The following is a 20,966-nucleotide window of genomic DNA, read 5'->3' on the forward strand; positions in this document are numbered from 1 at the left end:
AAGCCTCTTGTATGGCTGAGGAATATCTTCTTTTTCGAAATTTTATTATTAAGACTTATGATAGAGGCGACCGCTGTAGTATAATGGTTAGAAGAGCGCACTACCATCCCGCTGGGCCTGAGAGCGCGACACCTTATCTCCAAGGAAGGTTACTTTGGTGGCTTTAACACCAGCGTATATTTTGTCAACAGATGGAAAATTCAGCATTTATGATAATTCCTCCGCCAACGGAGAAAAGCTGATCGACTTTACCTTGTAAGCTCCATCCGAAGAGTCAACATCAACCCGGATCACTTACATTACTTCTGTGAAGGTCCGCATACGTCAGGCATTGGGACGAAAGTTTGATGTCAGAAAGCTGTAGTTTCAATGGACAGCCAAGAATTTCGCAATCGAATCTCAAACCTGCTAAAAAGGTATTACCTCGGTGTCTTACTAGATATAAATGTTCGATGGGCTTCTGTCTCACAATCACTTCACATCGGTGCGAAAAAGGTTATCGGGTTATTGCCGACCCCGCAGACGGTATGACGAACTCCTGCAGAGAAAAACGCAGTATAGCGAACTACTTCTGTGGCCAATGGCGATACGCACTTAACAGTCGTGCGTTACTGGGAAACAAGGAGTGAAGAGAGACGTACTTTAAGGGGAAGAGGCAGATAAGTGTGAGTGAGATTGCTGGCACTAGTTCGCAACGAAAATTCTACTAAATAATAAAGCAAAAACCAAATGGTTTCAAGACCGTCGGCAGATATGGAATGTAAGTTGCATAACAGACGTCCACAGTATACTGGCAGATGTTATAAAAGTCGAGCGGCGCCGAGTAAGGCAAGGTGGAGCGAAACGAAGCTGCGGATGTTCACACTAAACGAAATGGTGCGGAGATTTTTGCATGTAATCGGTCATAATGATATCATAAATCTTACCTTCAATGAAAAGTGACTAAAAAATTTGTTCAATTGTTGTTGTTTTATTATTCTGATTCATCTGGAAAATCTTGCTGTATGGACACTATCATATATATAGCTACATTAATTGGAAAGCTCGAAACGGCTTCGTTCGGTTCGGCCCCGCTTCCTGTGTAAAGGTATCCTTAACAGACAGCAACAAATAAAAGTTCCACATTTAAGAAAAACAACAACAAATAAATAAATCTTTTCCTGGTTCTTTCGCTATTAGATCCGGACGATTTATGAAATATGTATTACAACTTGGAGGTTTAAGAAAGCTTCATGGAAAATATTATTGCCACATGTTTCAAAATTTCGGTTCTATTAAATTCAGATACATAACATATTATTACAATACATATGGGTATCAAACTAGAATGGCTTAAGGAAGCTAATTTCTAAAATTTTTGTTTAGGAGTGTTGCCATCTGTTTGAAAAATTGTATTCAATTAAATTGGTAAGGTAAATGAAATGTTATTGCAACATGAGTGGTGTCAAAATAAAGTGGTTTAAGAAATCTTAGTTTGGAAAATATTTTTAGTAGGGTTGCACCCTGTTTGAAGAATTTAATTAAATTAAATTGATAAGATTTATTAAATATTACTCTTTTGGTATCAAACGAAAAGTATTTAAGAAATCTTCGGCTTAGAGAGATTTTCCATTGAAAAATTGAAAATTTAAAATTAAATTAAATATTACGAGATGATACAAAAGTGTTTGAAAAAGCTTTGGTTTTAATGAAAATTAAATTTGCCGCTAATATTAATTTATATACTGAGGGCATGAGTAAATACAGTTGAAATAGAAATTTTAAAATGTTTACGAAACGAAAAATGTTGAAAATTTCATTGATAGATAATAATTGTTGTCACCAAATTTGTTCAATATGCAATAAAGCAGACAATTTTCGAGATTTGACTCTGGGGTTTTTCTGTTTATAAAATATCTAATATTATACCTGCAAAGCAAGCATTATCTACCAACTTATTTCACACTTAACCTTCAACATTTAACTGTTGCATTTAAGTGAAGGTAAAAAGAAACAAATTAGTTATCATAAAATTTAACCCTGTACTTGGAATAACCAGTGGTTAAAAATTTGCAACATTCTTTAATATAGTAAATTTCGTAAAGAATTTTCAGCATAGAAACACAGAACTGTCTCATGAAATGACCTATGTCCTAACTTAGGTGTTATACAAAACTGCAGTTTGTTCCATCCGGATGTGTAAATATTATTACGTTTCTCAAACGGTGTTTTGTAAAAAACCTTTTAGATTAACAAAAGACTCGGTTAAAGTGAATTTAGGTGCATTTTACCGTCATATATTTTTATTTGATTGCCAGTGTAAACCATTCTGTTTTTTTTTTTTAAATTTTCATTGCAATGCCGAGGAAAAGACATGCTGACAAAGTCGGCGAAGTCAATCAAATGAGCGCCAAGCTGCCTAACATGAACCTGATGACCGGCGAGCGATCGAAAATGATAATAGTCGTACTGGTATGTCCGAATTACGATCGAAAGTGAATGGAAATGAGCGACAAGTGGATGGATGTACAGTGCAAAAACAAATCGTATATTTAATTTCTTTGCCATTCATATTCCCATTTTATTAGACTGAGCAAGGCGTGGCCGGGTACGTTCATTTGTTTATTAATGGACAACATTTATGGGCTTACTCAAAAAAATAAGGTAAGTTTACAAAGCTTTATAAATAGACGCTTTCGTACATATTATAATTTAAGAACCTTTTTTAAAGATAATTTATTTTTTTATGAATAAGGTTCCCAAGGTTAATGGTTCCCAAGGATGAGTTGGTATTGAAAATTTTGTTTTAAAATTTTACCCCAGAAAATTTCTTATATTTATTTTTGAAAACATCATACGTTACCGAGAAATGACTGCTTTAAAATTATTGTCTCGCTTATAACCGAGGAAATTCACTTAAAAATGTATACCTTACTGTCAAAATATTCGTGCTTCTAAGCTGGAAATATAAACGGAAATCTTTGAAGCGGGGAAATCTCACAAAAGGTAAAATGGACACTTTTTATGCTAAGTAAATTAATTAATGCTACTCATATTAAAAATATAAAAATATTTGTCTCCCTTTCAAATGCAAATTTTTATTACCAAGCTTCTCCCACTCACGTCCACACCTACATTACATTTCCAACACCAGCTGTTCATTGCGAGGCATATTAAATCAACGATTAGCGCAACAAGTGTTTTGGATTGTTATAACAAAAGCGCTAACCCTTGCATATCATGCACACATACATATGTATGTATGTACGCTCACCCATAGGTTTTACTTCACGTGGTAGCGCCCTCACACACTCCCACATTCGCGTGAAAATCTGTAGCTGAACGCCGTAGCATACCGCTTTTCCGAGGCAATAAAATGCATACATAGCCAACACGCCAACACCGACACGCAGAATTTTTTTTTTTATTGAAAGTGTATATTGCACGTACAATAAATATATATGGACACTTGTTGCGCCAACAACACCAACACCAACATCACAAACACACACACACACACACATCAATTTGTATGAGTATGTCTTTATGTGTACACAAACTCCGCGGGCTGTGTGCTTTTCATATTTCAACTTTACAATGCAAAAACCCGCGCTCAGCAGTTATTTGCGTGGTTTCGTTAATTTTCAGCATTTTACACTGTCAAACAAACGCTTCGACGCCCCAAAACTGAACACCCAACACCCAACTATTCTATATATGTACACATAAATGGATGTATATACATATTCACGCGGTTTTACAGCAGCGAGACGGCCTTTTAATTTGCTTCTTTGTATTACTTTTTAAAAAAACTCTGCGGGTTTACCGCACCTGCTTTGTTGCCTTTATAAAGTTAACAGTAAAATAAAATACTGAATCGCATACATATGTATATATGTGCCTACATACATATATACATTCATATGTAAGTGACGAGTGGAGCTTTGCATAAAAAACATTTCTGTGAAAATCTGTACTGACTTTCGCACAATCCGATTTACTTCGACACATTTGGATAAGATTAATAAATATTTTAAAAATGAGATAAAGCCATAGGCGTTGATTTTTCAGCACAACTCAAACACACGCATATATATATTTGTAGGTACATACATACCCTCTAGTGAATTTAGTACAACGTCAGCTTTTATCTTATGGTGGCAGATATTTGCGCACCTGTGACTTTGTGGGGGTTACTTAAAAGTCCCGGGTAACTGCTGTGACAGCTTCCAAAAAGTCGCCGTGACATACTGTGACAAAGGAACAGTCGCAATGATGTTTTTGTTGTAGTAGGATTGCGCCTTCCACAGTTTGATATTAGAATTTCACACCATTAAAAACGAGTGTGAATGACCAAAACAAACGACGAAAATAGTCAGTGATGCCAAATAAGTTCACCACGTAAAAGATGTCTGTTTTGCTACTTTTTTGTCACTGTTTTTGTCACAGTGACGGATGAAAATCACTGTGACTGCAAAGTCACTGTCACAAATTGCATTGTTCCCTAAATGTAACGAGATCGCCCATCTCTAGTATACTCGTATATTTATTCAAGGCTTAAAAATATCCGCGCATATGTATACATAGAAATATTTGCAAAGTAAAACCAAAACTTTTACTTCTAGTCGACAAAAAATTTAAAGTGCAGCTGAGTGAAAGCTCAAATATCTCTCTAAATTTAGCTTTACGCCCAGTTGCCACTTCATTTGATAGTGGGTCCCATATAACGGGCATATCTAATGAAAAAGTTAATCATAATTAGGCGATTTTGTCATAAAATAGTAAAATAATTAAACTTGTCTTATCATATGGCCTCAGATGCCATGCCTCCATAAAAAAATGTTGCAGAAAGAGGCAAAAATTGCTAACTTATCCCTTGGCAAAATTTGTGTCTGAGTTTTTGTAATTTTCAAAATATGTCAAGTTATCAAAATTGCATGGTTGTATAAGTTCATCGAGTTATCTCTGCTTATCGAATTTTACCGTGTTACCAGAGTGTAACGAGTTATCGAAATTTTTCGATAGCTTTCGAAAAATATGATGACATCAAAATTAAACGAGTTATCGAAATGTATAAAGGTAACCAAAGTTTATCAAGCAATCGATTTATAGCGATTTATATAAATTTTTAAGTTAGGGGTATTTATGGAGCCCTTGAAAGGCACAGTTGTCAAAATTCATTGAAAATTATCGAAATTAGTCGAGTTATATAGAAATTTATAGAAATTCTTGCATTATCGATATGTATCAAACTATCGAAATTTATCGACAAAATGGAATGTGTCGGCTCAATTCCAAGTGCTGCCAACGCTCTCTAAAGACCTTCAAAGGCATAAAAAAGTGTAGTCACAGTTTGGATCCTAAGCAGGAGATTTTCCGGTAAGTAATTTTGTACGTTATAAACGAAACGACGTTCTAAGCTCGAAAACGTCTCCAAGGTACTTAAAAACTAGAAAACGATACCTAACTGGCACGCGTATATTGATAAATAATACCATAATATATGTATGTACATATGTACATAAGTAGATTTATTAGCAGATATTAAAAATAAACAACGCTACAATTACAAGTTACGCTATTAAAATTCACTAAGTTGGCAACCAGCTCCAATCAAGTGTGCTTGCATTTAGCCAGTTATGCTACCAAAATAGTCATTACCAAAACCAACCTTATAAGCTTCATTGCCAGCGGCCAAAATTTGTACCGTTATTACAACATAAACCGCCAGAGGTCACACCGGGCGACTTTCCGTTCGCCATAGAGCTTTTGACTTGAAGAGAAAAACAGTGTGTGGCAGCTTTTGTGTTGGTTAATTGGGGGAATAATCGTTATTTTTGTTTTTTGTTGGCTTAAACATTACTAGATTTTTTTTTATAACGTCAGTGTTATTTGTGCACAAACTTCATATACTAAAAAATAATTCGTTAGTTAATGATGTTGTCACAGAAAACTTGCAAAATTGGGTGTTTTATGATAATGATCGATAAGGCAAGCTCACTTGTTGCAAAAATGCTGTCAACTATTGGGCCCAAAAGCAACCTCTTAGAAGCAGTGTATGTAAAACGTAAACTGTGAAATGATCCAACGGATTTGCAAAAGAAATGAATACATGTAGTAGATGCAGTAGAACAGGGCCACAAATAAATTTTAGCACTAGCAGAATTTCAAGCACATCCCCAAGATCTTCGTTTATGATGAAAGAACTAAAAATCAGGATGTTAGGTCAAAACTTATTAAAACTTATTTGGCGCTGTAACAACCTTAGCGGTTTTGGCCGAGTTCAAACGTTTCTCTTCTGCGTCAACTGCCGCCAACTGGAAATGCCAAGTGCTCAGTGCGGGTTCCATCTTCCTCTGCTACCACCAGCGGGTGCCGAGCTGACTACTTTCAGAGCTGGAGCATCGGTGTACATTCGAACGAAATGGTCAAGCCAGCGGAGCCGTTGCACTTTAATTATACCGTGCGACAAAAACCAAAAATTTTTGAAACACCTGAAAAAATCAATATATGTATTCACGAAACATATATAGTATAACTGCGTTTTAAATTTTCTCTCTGACGTTGAGGATATGATTGAATAAAAAAATTATTTAAAAGATTTGGTGCATTGTAGAGTAACATTATGGGTAAAAATTAAAAGGAAAAATTCTGTACAATTGAAAAAAATTTAATTTTTTATGGCACCAGGATAAAAATTGTACACTTCTCTTTATAAGATATCGATAGTTAAAATAAACAAAAATGAAGATAATAGAATCATTACACTATACAGCACTCCTCTGGGTATTGGACAAAACCATTCTTTTTTAAGGGATTGAGTCATAGGTAAAAAAGTAATTTCTCCGTTTTTCGAAGTTAGCCTCCGAAAGTTCGAAATAGGATCTTTAATAAAAAATTAATTTTTATTATTATATGTAATAAGTAAAAACTAAAAACACAGTCGTAGACCACCTTTTGCTCTTATTTAAATGGTTTATAACTTCTTTTTTTGCAAACTTATAGATGCTATAAGGGGGCAAAGGTCGGGTCTTCGAAAATTTAAAAGCCTTATATTTCCAACAATTTTTAACTGATTTTTAAAAAGTTGGTATCGTTGTAAACGCGATTAGACCCCCTTCTTCTCTTCTGGTATGCATATTAGTATACTTTGTATGTAAAAATTTGAGAAAAAAACTTAAAAGAAAAAATACCTTTTTTTATAAAAAAAAAAATATTTTAAACAAACAAATTAGTAACCAATTTTTAAAAAATTGATATCGTTGTTAACGCAATCAAATCTTCTTTCTTCTGTTGTGCGTATTTGTATGATTCGCATATAAAAGTTTTAGAAAAAACACTTAAAAGGAAAAAATACTTTTTTCATAAAAAAAAATTAAGAAAGAAATTACTAACCGATTTTAAAGAATTTAGTATCGTTGTAAAGGCGATTGAATCCCCTTTCTTCCGGTGTGCATAGTTGTATACTGCGTGTATAAAAATATGAGAAAAAACACTTGAAAGCAAAAAAATACCACTTTTTTATAAAGAAAAATATTTTAAACAAGAAAATTACCAACCGATTTTTAAAAAATTGATATCGTTGTAAGGACGATTAAATCCCCGTTGTTCTGATATGCATATTTGTATACTCCGTATATAAAATTTTAAGAAAGAAACACATTTAAAGGAAAAAATACCTTTTTTTATAAAAAAAAAAATATTTTAAACAAAAAAATTACTAAAACTTAAAAAATTGGTACCGTTATAAAGGCGACGTAACCTGCTTTTTTCTTATATGCATATTTGTAAACTGCGTTTATAAAAATTTGAGAAAAACACTTAAAAGGAAAAAATAGCATTTTTTTTTTGTTTAAAATAATTTTTGATAAAAAAAGTTATATTTTCCTTTTAAGTGTTTTTTCTCACGAGGTATACAAATATGCGTATCAGAAAAAAGGGAGTTTAATCGTCTTTACAGCGATACCATTTTTTTTTAAATTGGTTACAATTTTTTTTAAAGTTGGTTAGTAAGTTTTTTTTTAAATATTTCTTGTACAAAAAAGGAATTTTTTCCCTAAATGAGTTTTTTCTCAAATTTTTATTGCGAAGTTTAAAAATATGCATATTACAAGAAAGGGGCTTAAATCAACTTTACAACGATACGAATCTTCCAAAAATCAGTTCAAAATTTTCTAAAATATTAATGGCCTTATTCATAAAAAATAAAGTAGGTTTAAAGAGCTTTATAAATTGACGTTTTCATACATTTTTCAATTTATAAACCTTTTATAATGCTACTTTATTTCTTATGAATAAGTCCATACGTTTTTATTTTTTCGAAGATCTGACCTTTGATCCGTTATAGCACCTGTAGTATAAGTTTTCGCAAAAAAGGTTATATACCGTATAAGTAAGAGAAAAAGGCAGACCACGTCTGTATTTTTACTTTTTTTTGCTTTTTAAATGCAATAATTAAAAATAATTTTTTTCAAAGGGGCTACTTGAACTTCGAAGGCTAACTTCCAAATTTCGGAGGCTAACTTCCTAAAACGGGAACTTACTTTTTTTTACTTATGACTCAATCTCTTAAAAAAAAGTTGGTTTGGTCCAATATCCAGCCGAGTGCTGTATAGTGTTATAGTTCAAAGTGGAACGGTGAACTTAACTGACATCCTAATACTATTTTTCTCAACTTCTGTGGATCTGTTTGAATATTACATTAATAAAAATTTGTATAATATTATTTTAAAAGAATAGTATTTTGATATACATATGTGCCATATGTTCCATATTATTAAATAGCTTCTTCAAATACATACAATTTTTGTAATCACATTTTATTTAATTGCTAATTTACAGCAACGCGATATCCTTTCATATCCTGTGGCGAATTTCACTTAGGCTTGTACCAAGTTCTAGTAGCTAGCAAAAAACGGAAATGAAGTTAACGAACCACTGCAGATGCATTCATTCGATTCATTCATGAAGCATTTCATCAATTTTGCGAGTTGTTGAGATTTTAGTATAAATACCAGATGTCTTTGCTGTCAATGACAACAGTCTTCAAAGCGAGTTTTTATCAAACACTTGTTAGAGCATTTCGCCTCAATCTGCACAAAGAATTCGCGAATAACTTGTTAAAGTCAAGTAAGTCATTGCATATAAGTATTGAGGCAAACAACTTGTGAATTTGAAATCGAATTTGAATAAAATCGGTAACAGGGAAAGGCGGTCAGCGAGAAATTCGCAAATGCTGACGTCAAAGCTGCGGTCAACGCTATTTTTATAAATAAATAAAGTATTTATAAATACTTGTGTGTATATATATATTTAATGTGATTATGTATTTAAGAGCGCACTTACATAAAATTTGTCGGTGAAAAAAAAAACCAGGTGACCGGCCAGTGTTATAAGGCCAGACGATCACGTGTTGAAAATAAATTAACGTGATTTGCAAATTTAAATCAAACAAGTTGTAGGTGATGACGCTAATGTTAAAATCGGTTGAAACAATGCGAGCTGTTTGGTTATGATTTTTTCTTCAAAAATTTCATAATAATTTTTTGGATCTTGCAAACAAAATCAAGTTAAGAAAGTACAAGTAAATATAGAATCGGATTTCCGCACCAAAATTGTACTTACACCCTTTCCTAAGTGTAAGGCCGAGTTTCTACTCCAATTTGTGGTGTGTGTGTCTTGATGTTGCTACCCAAATGGAGGAACCTACATCCTTACGCCACCTTCGAATGGCTAAAAGATTTTATAAGAAGCTTTTTCATAGCAAAAATACACTTGTTGATTTGTCACTGCCTGCCGAAAGGGCGACGGTTATTAGAAAAAACTTTTTTATGATTTAAATATTGCCGGGATCAGGGATCGAAGCGATCGAGGGGAGTGTGGGCGATGCGTCAATCGTAATAAGCCAAGCATATGAGCGTTTCCTTTTCTTCAATGTCCGGTTTGTTATTTCTTAGTCCACTGCCTCTAATGCAATTTTTCAGCGGCCCTTAAAAGTTCCTATAAGAAGAAATCATTTCCAATACACGTTTCCTCTTATAGGCAGGCCAAGCAATCCTGGAGCTTTCACTGGATGAAAGACTGTTCTGTTCTAGCGTTCATTAAGACTTTACGCAATGATTCATTATAAATTAATTTAATTTTATCGATTCGATAACATAAATTCCGATCTGCTTCATTCGCTATCTGCCATCACTTGCACTAAATTTCGAACGTACCTCTACTTTTCTTTATATAAGCAGTCAATCTGTTACGAAATCGCTTCTGCCGGCAACGATTAACTCAACGTACATTCAGATCCCAATAATATCTTGACCAACGCACCATCAAACTAAGTTTAAGTACCAGATTGGTATCATATTTGTGTTTCCAGAAATTAAGAAGCGAACATATGCGCGTAACTTGAGGAACCGTCCAAGAATTCAACCTCTCTGAGATTCAAGCCTCAAAGAAACCAGAACTTCGTTGACCTGTGCATATTAGGCAGTGTCCCACGAGTGGCTTTAGATAGTCACATAAGGTCGGAATGATTTAAAGATGTTGTGAGACATCTTCTGCACCTGGGCCTTTAAGATCAAGGAGTCAACTTTTTAAAAGAGCAGACTAGCTCAATCCTAGCGGGGTTTTCAAGTGAAACTGCTTGACACTTGTCATGCAACAGGAGTGCAGGAGTCTCTAAACAAACTAAGACGAATACAAATAAGACGAAGACTAACACGAAGACCAATACGAGTACAAAGACGAATATGAATACGAATGGCGAAGACGCAGAAGACGACAACGCTGAAGATTGGTGACAAAGAATATATGAATATATGAAGACAAATGCAAAAACGAATATGAAGACACTTCCAAAGACGAATTCGAAGACGACTACTAAGCAAGACATTGCAAAATTCAATATAAAATGAGCTACAATCAGTCATACTCCTTTAAATTGTATTAATCAAGTTCACTCGAAAATCGTGTTGTCATTATTGTGCTGCAATAATGCAGCTACGAAGGAAGCGAAATATTTCGGATATTGCGGCCACTAAAAATCAATAGAAATTTTTGCGTATCGTGGCGTGAACTTATTCGAGGGGACTGGTGGAATAGTCTACCGTAGAAAGTCTAGACGTTTCCGCACTGTGCGAACGCCAAAAGTAATAGAGAAACGAATTCAGGAAGTGAACGGACGCATCATAAAAAATGTGGAATCAGTGCTTGTGAGAACCATAGCAGGGAACTTACAGAAGCGTTGAAGCTAAAACGTAAATGAAAATCGAAAGTCTTCGCCTCCTGTTTACTGACTAGCAAATATTCACCATAGAAGAATTTTTCAATTCACAGAATGACAGGATGCTCTGTAATGTATGTACCCCGCAGCAATTATGGCTCACGCTGGATTAGCCCTCCGATAGTCTATAATTCTACCAGTGCTAGTCCGTCATAATTCCTCTGCCAGTAGATTCAACTGTCATTTTTGACATTGGCGTGTCATTGGAAAAGGATTGGTCCAACAACTTACTGTAAGACAGTGCTATTGTCGATAATTGTTGTTTACTGTCTCACAGTGGACTGGTTGATTTATATTTGGAGACTTTTTTGTTTGAATACAATTAGCTCTGCAGTTAACAGATGCTTTTTCGTAATTAAGAACAAACTAAAAATCTTTGGGTTGTGTCTGATAGCATTCGAAAGGATTGGGTTACGGTTCGGGTTCGGTATTTCAAAATAAAAACGGTTCGGTTCGTTCTTCGGTTTAAAGCATAAAAAATGCGGCGGTTCGGTTCAAAACCGACCTGCTGAGCAGAGAAAAATTTCTCAATTCCTTGGGTGCGTATTGCAGTCGATGGGTGGCCGAAATGACTTTGCCGCTGTTGGCAGTCAAATGCAGCAATTTCGATTAAATATGGTGTTCTCAAATCTTTATTCATTGAGTTATATCTACAATAATTAGATACATAAGCTATTAAAAAAATATTCACTCAAGTACTTTATCATACATTAAACCGATATTTTAAATTTTTTAATCAGAACGATTAATTTAATACGAAGAAATAACTGTGTTAATATGTTGCGCATAATTAAAACTTAAAAACCGTCCGCTGCTCACAAAAATATATAAATATTGTATTTGGCTTGTGCTACCAATCGTTTGACGTTTCCACAATATACATACATATATACATAAATATAAAAAATGCATACAAAAAAACATACAGTCGCATATCAGTGATTCATATGTTTAACATTTCACGGGTCGTTCTACATAGATATATGTACATTAGGGGCGATCGAAAATCTCATTTTTCTCAAATCCGTTGGTAATAGTGAAAATATATTGTATCATGAAGTCAACAACAATAATAATAATAATAAAACTGTGAGACAAATGGTAGGGGTCAGTGATTGGGAAGGGTTCAAACTACCGGGGAAAGTTATATCGGTAAAAAAGAAGTTATACGTGTCCCGGCGTTTCGCTGGGTCACGTCTAGGAATCGAGATATATCGATTTGAAGTTAGTAACTATCATATAGGGGAAATTGTCACCTTTGGTGGTCTTTTTTTTGACATAACTCGAGAACCACTAGTCCGAATTTGCTCAAACAAATTTAAAAAAATTAAAAATTACAATTCCTTTAATCTGTTCATATAACGTTTTTCTATATAATCAACAGTTTTGCCGATAAAAATAAATGTATGAAGAAAAAAAATATTTTTTGCCTAAAATATTAAATTTTTTTATTTTTTAAATTCATAAAAAAAGCAAAACGTTATAACGATTTTTTTATGAATTAAACAAAAAAAATTTAATTTTTAGGCAAAAATAATTTTTTTTTTCTTCATACATTTATTTTTACCGGCAAAACTGTTGAGTATATAGAAAAACGTTATATTAACAGATTAAAGGAATTGTAATTTTTAATTTTTTTTTTAATTTGTTTGAGCAAAATCGGACTAGTGGTTCTCGAGTTATGTCAAAAAAAGACCACCAAAGGTGACAATTTCCCCTATATGATAGTTACTAACTTCAAATCGATATATCTCGATTCCTAGACGTGACCCAGCGAAACGCCGGGCCACGTATAACTTGTTTTTGACCGATATAATATTTCCCGTTGGTTTCATCCCATCCCGATTTTGACTGTCGCATAGTGTAATAGATTGGCGCTTACACATATGTGAGTGTTTGGCCGAGCTTCTCCTCCGATTTGTGGCGTGCGCCTTGATGTTGTCACACAAAGCGGAGGGACCTACGGTTTTGCGCCGACTCCGAACGGCGATTTTATTTTTATGAGGAGCTGTTTTTCATGGCAGAAATACACTCGGAGGTTTGCCATTGCCTGCCGAGGGACGACCGCTGTTAAGAAAAAACCTTTTTTTTTATACATTTTTTGCGATGTTGCTTTGACCAGGGCCTGAACCCAGGCGTTGCGAAGTGGAAGCGGGCACTGCTTACCACTACACCACAGCGGCCGACAGTCAACAACAAGCCTGCAAAACATTAGTCCTTTATTTTTATTTTAAGAGCCCGCGCATCGACCCCCAAGTGACCCACAGCACACGAGTCGAATAAGACAAATTCTTGTTAAAAATTCTGGGTTCAGCAAAAAGGTTTGGTGCATATTTCTAGATAATGAATCCATTAATGAAAAGATAAATTCAAATATCATTTCTCGCAGCCCTCTAGCTAATCGTTAAACTCAAAGTTATTTGTTTTCAATAATGAGTTGACTTATGTTTATGCGTACAATATTAAAATTGCAAACATAGGTAAATGACAAAACATTTTGTTCAGCATTTTTTTATTTTAAAATAATTTGTTTATAATTTGAACGATTTTCATCATATTATTATCATAAATCAGTAACAGTAAGTCTCGCCTTCAATTCGGTATTTATTACGTACCGTTCAAGTAACACTTACCAAAGTTATATCGAAAAACTTAAGTGGGTCCCCATTTTTTTCTAAACCAATTTTTCTTCAATTATATAAATAACATTTTCCTGAAAGAACCGGATTGCAGAAAAGTGTGTCAGGGAGTGACTTTTTTCGTTCAAAGTAATATCGTCCAATTGGGGAGTCCTCAAAAGGATTTCTCAGGATATGTTAAAAACTATTGCATTTACCTACAGTTACTTTTTCATATAATGGAATTAATTAAAATATTTATGTATATCTAAACACTTATTGCACGTCACCTACTTTCACGTATGTACTGGCAAATTTAGAAACAGCGAAAAATGTGCTTCTTCAGTGACTAATGAAACCATTACGCACCAGTTTATAAGACTGCATAAATGGACTTAAAATGGGCGTTTCTCGTCCTAATTGTATTATGTTAATGTATGTAAATAGTTATATGCTTGAAACTACTATTAACTTATCAAACGATTCCTAATCTTTGACAATACATGTTCGACTTCATTCACCACGATCTTGAAAACTGACCAAATCGGCGTGACCAAGTCCATGGTCCTTTTAATATTAATAGACATCCGAAAATATTAAACGTTTGTAATAAATCTCGTCTCACTTTTTACATTTTTCACTTTGTTGCTGAAGTAATGAAAAATTGAAAATTCATAAGGGAAAATTGTCGTTTTTGTAAATTTTATCTCAGTACCTTGAAAACATGTAGACTTATTGAAAAATGATAAATGAACGTAAGGTACTAAATTTAATAAACCTTAATTTCACATATCGTCCTGTTTTTAGCAATTAACGCAATCCATAGATATTACAAGCCAAAGTTTCATTTTCAAAATTCATACACTTTGATTCAATTGCGCGGGCTAAAGATAAGTTTTAAATGTATCCTTCGTGGCCAATAACAACTGGCTTAGACCTAAGACATCATAATATTACTATTACAATACGGTAAAATACCTTTTATTTTCGCCCATACAAAATCGACCCAGCCTAATGTACATACATATGTACGTATATACTACACTTATAAACATATCCGCTTTAGAGCGTTTTATGAGTCGTTTAATCTTAATTTGCCTTAAGCGCCGTAGACAAAAAAAAAACGGAGCGTACGCTCGCAAAATGACTTGCATTCCTTAAGTGAATATGTATGTACATATATGTATTTAAACGAATAGCAAATAAGTTTGTGTTTTGTCATTGCGTACAAATTGATAATGGCCCACAGGCATGCGCAGATGCGCCAAACCGGCTAACAAGCGAGCGCCAAGCGCGCACAGATACCAACAACCACGACGCACAGATAGCCATCTGCCTACTCCTACAAGATTTCATAAATACATATGTACATGTATGTGTTCGTTTACTTGCATGTGCTTTTTGTTCTTGCAAATTTATTGAAGATCACTAAAGAATGAAATAATTATAGAGTTGTAAAAGTACCTACTTATGTACTTATTAATTTTTTTTATTTTTATACATATTTACTCAAGTGACGCGGCGTATCAAGCACATGGCAACTGATATAAACATCTTACACTGATGAGTGGTATGAATGCATGTCATGAATTTAATCGCAACAAGAAGCTGTCAATTGCTGTTGCCGGCATTTTTGCACTTCCTGTTTAATCGCCGGTTTCAGTTTGTGGGCGCTACCGCTACTGCTACTGCGAGTGCGCGAACACGCGCTCAGCCATGTTCCTTCTTCTCATTCTACAAATCTACAAACGCACACTGACAAACATATCACAAGTGCTTGTCTATAGAACACCGATAAACTGCGCTGATTGAGTGATGCTTTGTTGCCACTTGTTTCTGTTTTTTTTTTTCTGATTTCTGTGGGTAAATTCCCCACCCAGATGCGCAAAATATTCCATTTTTAGACTTTAGAAATTATTCCGTAAATAAGAAACTGTTGAGTTGTTATATGTAAGTATGTATGAATTGATTTACTTCCTTATCAAGGCGAATGTACATGTTTATCTATTTCCTTAAACTTTTTTTGACCATTGGTGTTTCTTGTGGGTATAAAAAGTGTTAAGCAGATGGTAATCGAAAAATAGCAAAAAGTACATATTTTAAAGAAAATATCCTAAACTTTTGAAGTTTAAAATAGGTATGTGTAACACCTTCATCTTTAGTTATAGGTTTTTTTTTGGAAACCCTGAGTGTCGGAAGGCACATCTCAGCACTCGGATACGGCGGCAAAAGTCAGAAAAATGCAATAACTCTATGTTGAAATATTTAAGACCGAACGTGTTTACCCGGTTTTTTTCTTAATTTCAAAATTGGGAACCGAACTTTTTGAAATTACTCGAAGTACGGTTTTGGAAAAAAGCCGAATAATCGAACACCCTACTACATATAGGGAAAAATTTTGACGAAATAGTATTAGTAGTCCTATATATCATTCTAGAGACAAAATCGAGATCTTCACAGATGGTTCCAAAATGAACTATGGAATAACATCTGGAGAACCTATATTTCCGGGGGGTTCATTTTGGTCATTGTTGGTATCAAAACATTTGGGCGGTAATGACCAGCTTAATGTGTGTTCAGTAATGTCGAATATCCTTACGATCTCTTCGACCAGACATAGTCAGTCTTTACTGGATCACGAGTCACAGTGGTATTACTGCAAATAGGAAAGTGGACGAAGCTGATCTGAGATAGGCTTAAAGGAATCAATTTAACCCCACATTAGGGGTTCAAGCGACAAGACAATAAGGATATTTAAAAACAACATATAGGAAAAGATATGGAAAAACTGTCTGCAGGGCACAACATTGGGCCTATTTGACCGACTAGTGAACTTTGCCAGAGCTGCCTCAATAAAAGAATTTTAGCTTTCGGAGATTTTTAGGCGGAAGAAGGAAAATTAGTTATAGTTAAAACATCGAACCCAATCCAAATACATACGTAGCTTCCAATGTCTAAGAAAACTTATGAGTTAATTTGGACCAGCTAGCATAGGTCAAATAGTCATCTTGAAAAAGGTTGCACTATGTGATACCACGTTTTTGTGAATCGGAGTCTCGAAGTTACGGGGAAGGTTGAGACATGAGACATGAAACAAACTTCGGTCTTAGTTTCGCGAACGCTCTATAGCCTAGTAGAAAGTGCTGAGGTGATTCAACGTCTCCACCAAATTCGCGATCTGTGTAAGGAGCTCGTTTGACCATTCCCGGTTCAAATTGGGCTAGAAATGGGAGTTGCCTATGACCAAGTTTTCGCCCAGCGTTCGCTGAGCTGATATTAGGCCCATCTGTCCACATTTTACCCGTTTCACAGACGTAGTTACTTGGGCCATCTATAACTATTCAACATAGAATATGCTCTGCGTTTTTCTCCATCAGGATACAAAACCTGCAGTCCGTCTCTACTGAAAATGCCATTTTATTTAAATGGACCTTAACTTGTAGTGTCCTTTCAGGTATTATATAAGAGTTCTCAGACCCTCTTGGCTTAGTTCAAATAGTCTTTCGGAGTTCCTCCTGGAAGGAGTTTTTAATTTCTTTAATTGCTTGATTCCTTTTGGCTTCCGCCAGTAGGCTGGAATCTGAGATTCTTCCCGGCTACTAAGAAGCTCTGCAGTATGTCCTACAGATATGCCAGAGAAAGGCTCACAACCCTGCAAGTGCATTTGGGCAACACCTTCTACGCGACAGTCCGTCCTTTTGTTGCCTTCATACAGTTCAAATCCAGGGTTCCTAGACGGTTCAAAAGATTTATACAACTGTCCACAAACCTCGAAATCATTCTAAAGGAGTCTATGGCTTTAAGTGCTGTCTGACTATCCAATGTCATTATTATCCCGGCCACATTTGTCCTTCTACGAAGAAAATCTAGAACACAAGCTCGCTGCAATATGGTTGGCTATGAGCTAATGGACAAACCTTTATGGAATCTTGGTCGAAGTATGCCAGTCCCAGTATTCCCGACGTCCACCTTCTATCTATATACTTTGTATCACAGCAGTCTCTTGGAGAACTTGTTAAAACAACTTCGGTAAAATATATGGGTAGACTCATCAGTCTTCTTTGACTCTCTCAAGATAAGTGAAGCCTTATACGAATTGCAGCAGCACTAGCTTTATTTACTTAAAGAACTTGTCAGCTGCAAAGCTTGACATAAGTGCGAGTATTATCTACTTCCTTGATAAGCACTACAATTTACATACACATACAAAAGAAATCGCTTTAGGCCAACCTAAAGCCCCGAGATGAAACACAAACAGTCTGTCGATGTGCAAGCGGCGCGGCACAGCGTCGCGCGCGTGCGCACGACAAACTGTATCAACCGATCGAATTGCGGTGATTTTTCTCTTTGTTACTTGGACGCTTGCGTGAATTCATTTTTTGTTTCCTTCAGTTTGGCACACGCCTTTGTCTTGCGCCAATTTGGCGGGAACATGGCTGCTCTTAACACGCAGCGTCTGCGCACCAATCGTGAGATCGAACGCATGCGCTAATGATTAAAAAGCAAGCGTTGCGCAGATTTTATAATTATTTATTTAAGCACTGTGCAGGTGTAATGTACGCTTGAAGAGCAACTGACTGGTCATTCTACATAAATATATTTGCTTTTAATTATAAAAGTATTGATAATCATACGTAAGTTTAATTGTAAGGCACAGAGAGGGGTGAAAAACAGTGGATTTAAAGTATAAAATAAATTCAAAAAAAAAGTAATCACAAGAAGAATATCTGTTTTATTAACTGCGATTCCTTAATGCATTACAGCTCCTGCTAAAGTCGAAATGTTCGCTGCCAGCAAATCCACCGCTCTCCTTGCTTTCAGCGCTGTTGCTCTGCTCTGCGTCCTCCTACCGGCCGTTGATGCTATACCCTCCATCGGAAATTACGTCAAACGTTTTGGTGTGTATAAAAATAGATGCGGAGAAATTAATTTCTTTTTATTTAAGTAAGCAATGTTTTGTGTAATTATTCTCTCTCTCTCTCTCTCTCCCTCTTTTTCTCCTTTACAGACACCATTTCCGGCATTGATTTTATACAAATTTGCCTCAACAACTGCGCGCAGTGCAAGAAAATGTTCGGTGACTACTTTCAGGGCCAGACATGTGCTGAATCCTGCCTCAAATTCAAGGGTAAAGCCATACCCGACTGCGAGGATATCGGCTCCATTGCACCTTTCCTCAATGCGCTTGAATAGTGGGAGTAGAGACACTGTATTACACCGAATCGCGCACTCATATTCAATACGTAAATTATGCTGCTGTCGCCTTGGCTTGTTCACTGCGCTGTTGCGCGATTTTCGTGATACCCTCAAGCCATAACCGCCTGCTCACGCACCCGTTCTTTTTTTTTGTTTGGTTAATGCGTAATTTTTGGGTTTATGGTAGATGTATGCTGCTGTGAATTGTTATACTGTGTTGTTTTGTGTGCCGAACGCGCGCTGGTCGTTGGTGACCTTTGGTACCGCTTTGCGAATTTGTAACGCCTGTGTGGCGTACGCATCTTATTTGGGTCATTGTCGGTGTGGACGTCGGCATCAGCGCTGCGATAATCACTCGCTGGGTAATCGCATCGCCTTTCATATGATCAAAACACAACATCACCTTGCAAACAAATGGATTTATGGATTGTTTTAAGTGCATTTATCAATTGAGACATACGGTCTGAAAGCATTACTTGTTGTTCGCCTGACAACTTCTTTTTTTCTCAAACCTGCGGTACCTACTGTACGCAAAAGGAAGAACAAATAATTTAAGAAATACTCACACGTATAGCCATATTTTATCAGAAAGTTCCTAAACTAAAATATTTTAGTATTATATTTATGTATGTAGCTAATTGATACAGATATGTAACTAGATTTAAAAATTATATTTATGAGAAATAAATAACAAACTTTGCAACGGAATAAAACAACTTTGAATTTCGGATTGAATTTATATGTGCAGGGTGGTCCAAAGACAAGGTCGGAATTTTGATGCCTTCGCCGCCTAGGATTTTTCTTTATCGAAAAAATATACCCTTTTTTATTTTGAAATCAAAAAATATTTAGAGGTCGCTCAGAGCGAAGAAAGTTTTCTATGTATTTTATATGGAAATAACAACTTTTCGTAGAAATGCTATAGAATCCTTAAAAATCAATATTCTTCGATCGGAAACCCCTGGTTCCAAAAGAGACAATAATATCCAGCTTTTAATACTTACGATTTTTTATTGGTCCTCCATTGCATTTTCTGGGTTATTTGCGGACCTTTAAAATATAGCTTGCTAAATAAACAATTGGATGTAATGGGAGTTTCCTGAAAAGAAACAGACTTTTCCGATAGACAGTAGTGATTTTCAAGAATTATATACCATTTCTACGAAAAGTTGTTTTATCCCCATATATGCATCACTCTCCATAAAAAAAATGGGTACTGTGTTTCCATTGGAATTATAAAATCCATTATATAATATTTCGCAAAAATATTAAGATTTACGTGAGCTGGATCGATTTGAAAAACCCTTCAAATGACAAAACGGTTTAAGCTTAAAAAATTAGCATACAAATATTTTTAAAAAATTTAAAAAAACTTTAAACGGAATCGTAATAATGAAATTTTGTATGCTGTTTTTTAACGTTAACAAAGATTGGTATAAGAAAAACTTGAAAAACTGAACCTTAGCTCTTCCGATTTAGACTTGTGAGGTATCAATGAAAAGATATTTTCTAACCCTTTTTATTTCTTTGCTAATAAACTCATTCAAAGGATGAAAGAGAAAGGTAGGATGAACGAACGTCATTCAAAGTGGAATTAAGATGTTTTGGTATTTGGAAAAAAAAATGGGACACGAATGATTTTTTTTTTATAGATATAAAAATAGTGGGAAATACCTTTCTACTAGGATTTCGTAAGTCTAAATCAATATTTGAAAAAAAGTAAAAAAAAATAGCTTCAAAAATTTATTTATTTCGATTCCGTTGATTTTTAAATATTTTATGCAGATTTTTTAAGCTTAATCTGTTTTGTTATCTGAGGGGACTTTTTTAAAAAATTTCTTTAAGAAACTATTTTTATTCATAAAAAACTCCATTTTTGGAATTTTTTTTTCAAG

At 35.0% G+C, this 20,966-nt stretch overlaps 1 protein-coding gene across 1 annotated transcript; it reads left to right on the plus strand.

Annotated features, from left to right (window-relative positions):
• The first annotated feature begins 9,029 nt into the window (after window positions 1–9,029).
• Window positions 9,030–19,169, plus strand: LOC118738456 (eclosion hormone). The gene is made up of 3 exons (XM_036469394.1): window positions 9,030–9,108; window positions 18,639–18,773; window positions 18,884–19,169. The coding sequence occupies exons 2-3, from the start codon at window positions 18,656–18,658 to the stop codon at window positions 19,066–19,068; spliced, it is 303 nt and encodes a 100-aa protein (XP_036325287.1). The 5' UTR covers window positions 9,030–9,108; window positions 18,639–18,655; the 3' UTR covers window positions 19,069–19,169.
• Window positions 19,170–20,966: the final 1,797 nt, after the last annotated feature.

This window comes from Rhagoletis pomonella, unplaced genomic scaffold (genome assembly GCF_013731165.1).
Source record: "Rhagoletis pomonella isolate Grant_MI unplaced genomic scaffold, Rhpom_1.0 Rhpom_scaffold_00004, whole genome shotgun sequence".
NCBI lineage: Eukaryota > Metazoa > Arthropoda > Insecta > Diptera > Tephritidae > Rhagoletis > Rhagoletis pomonella.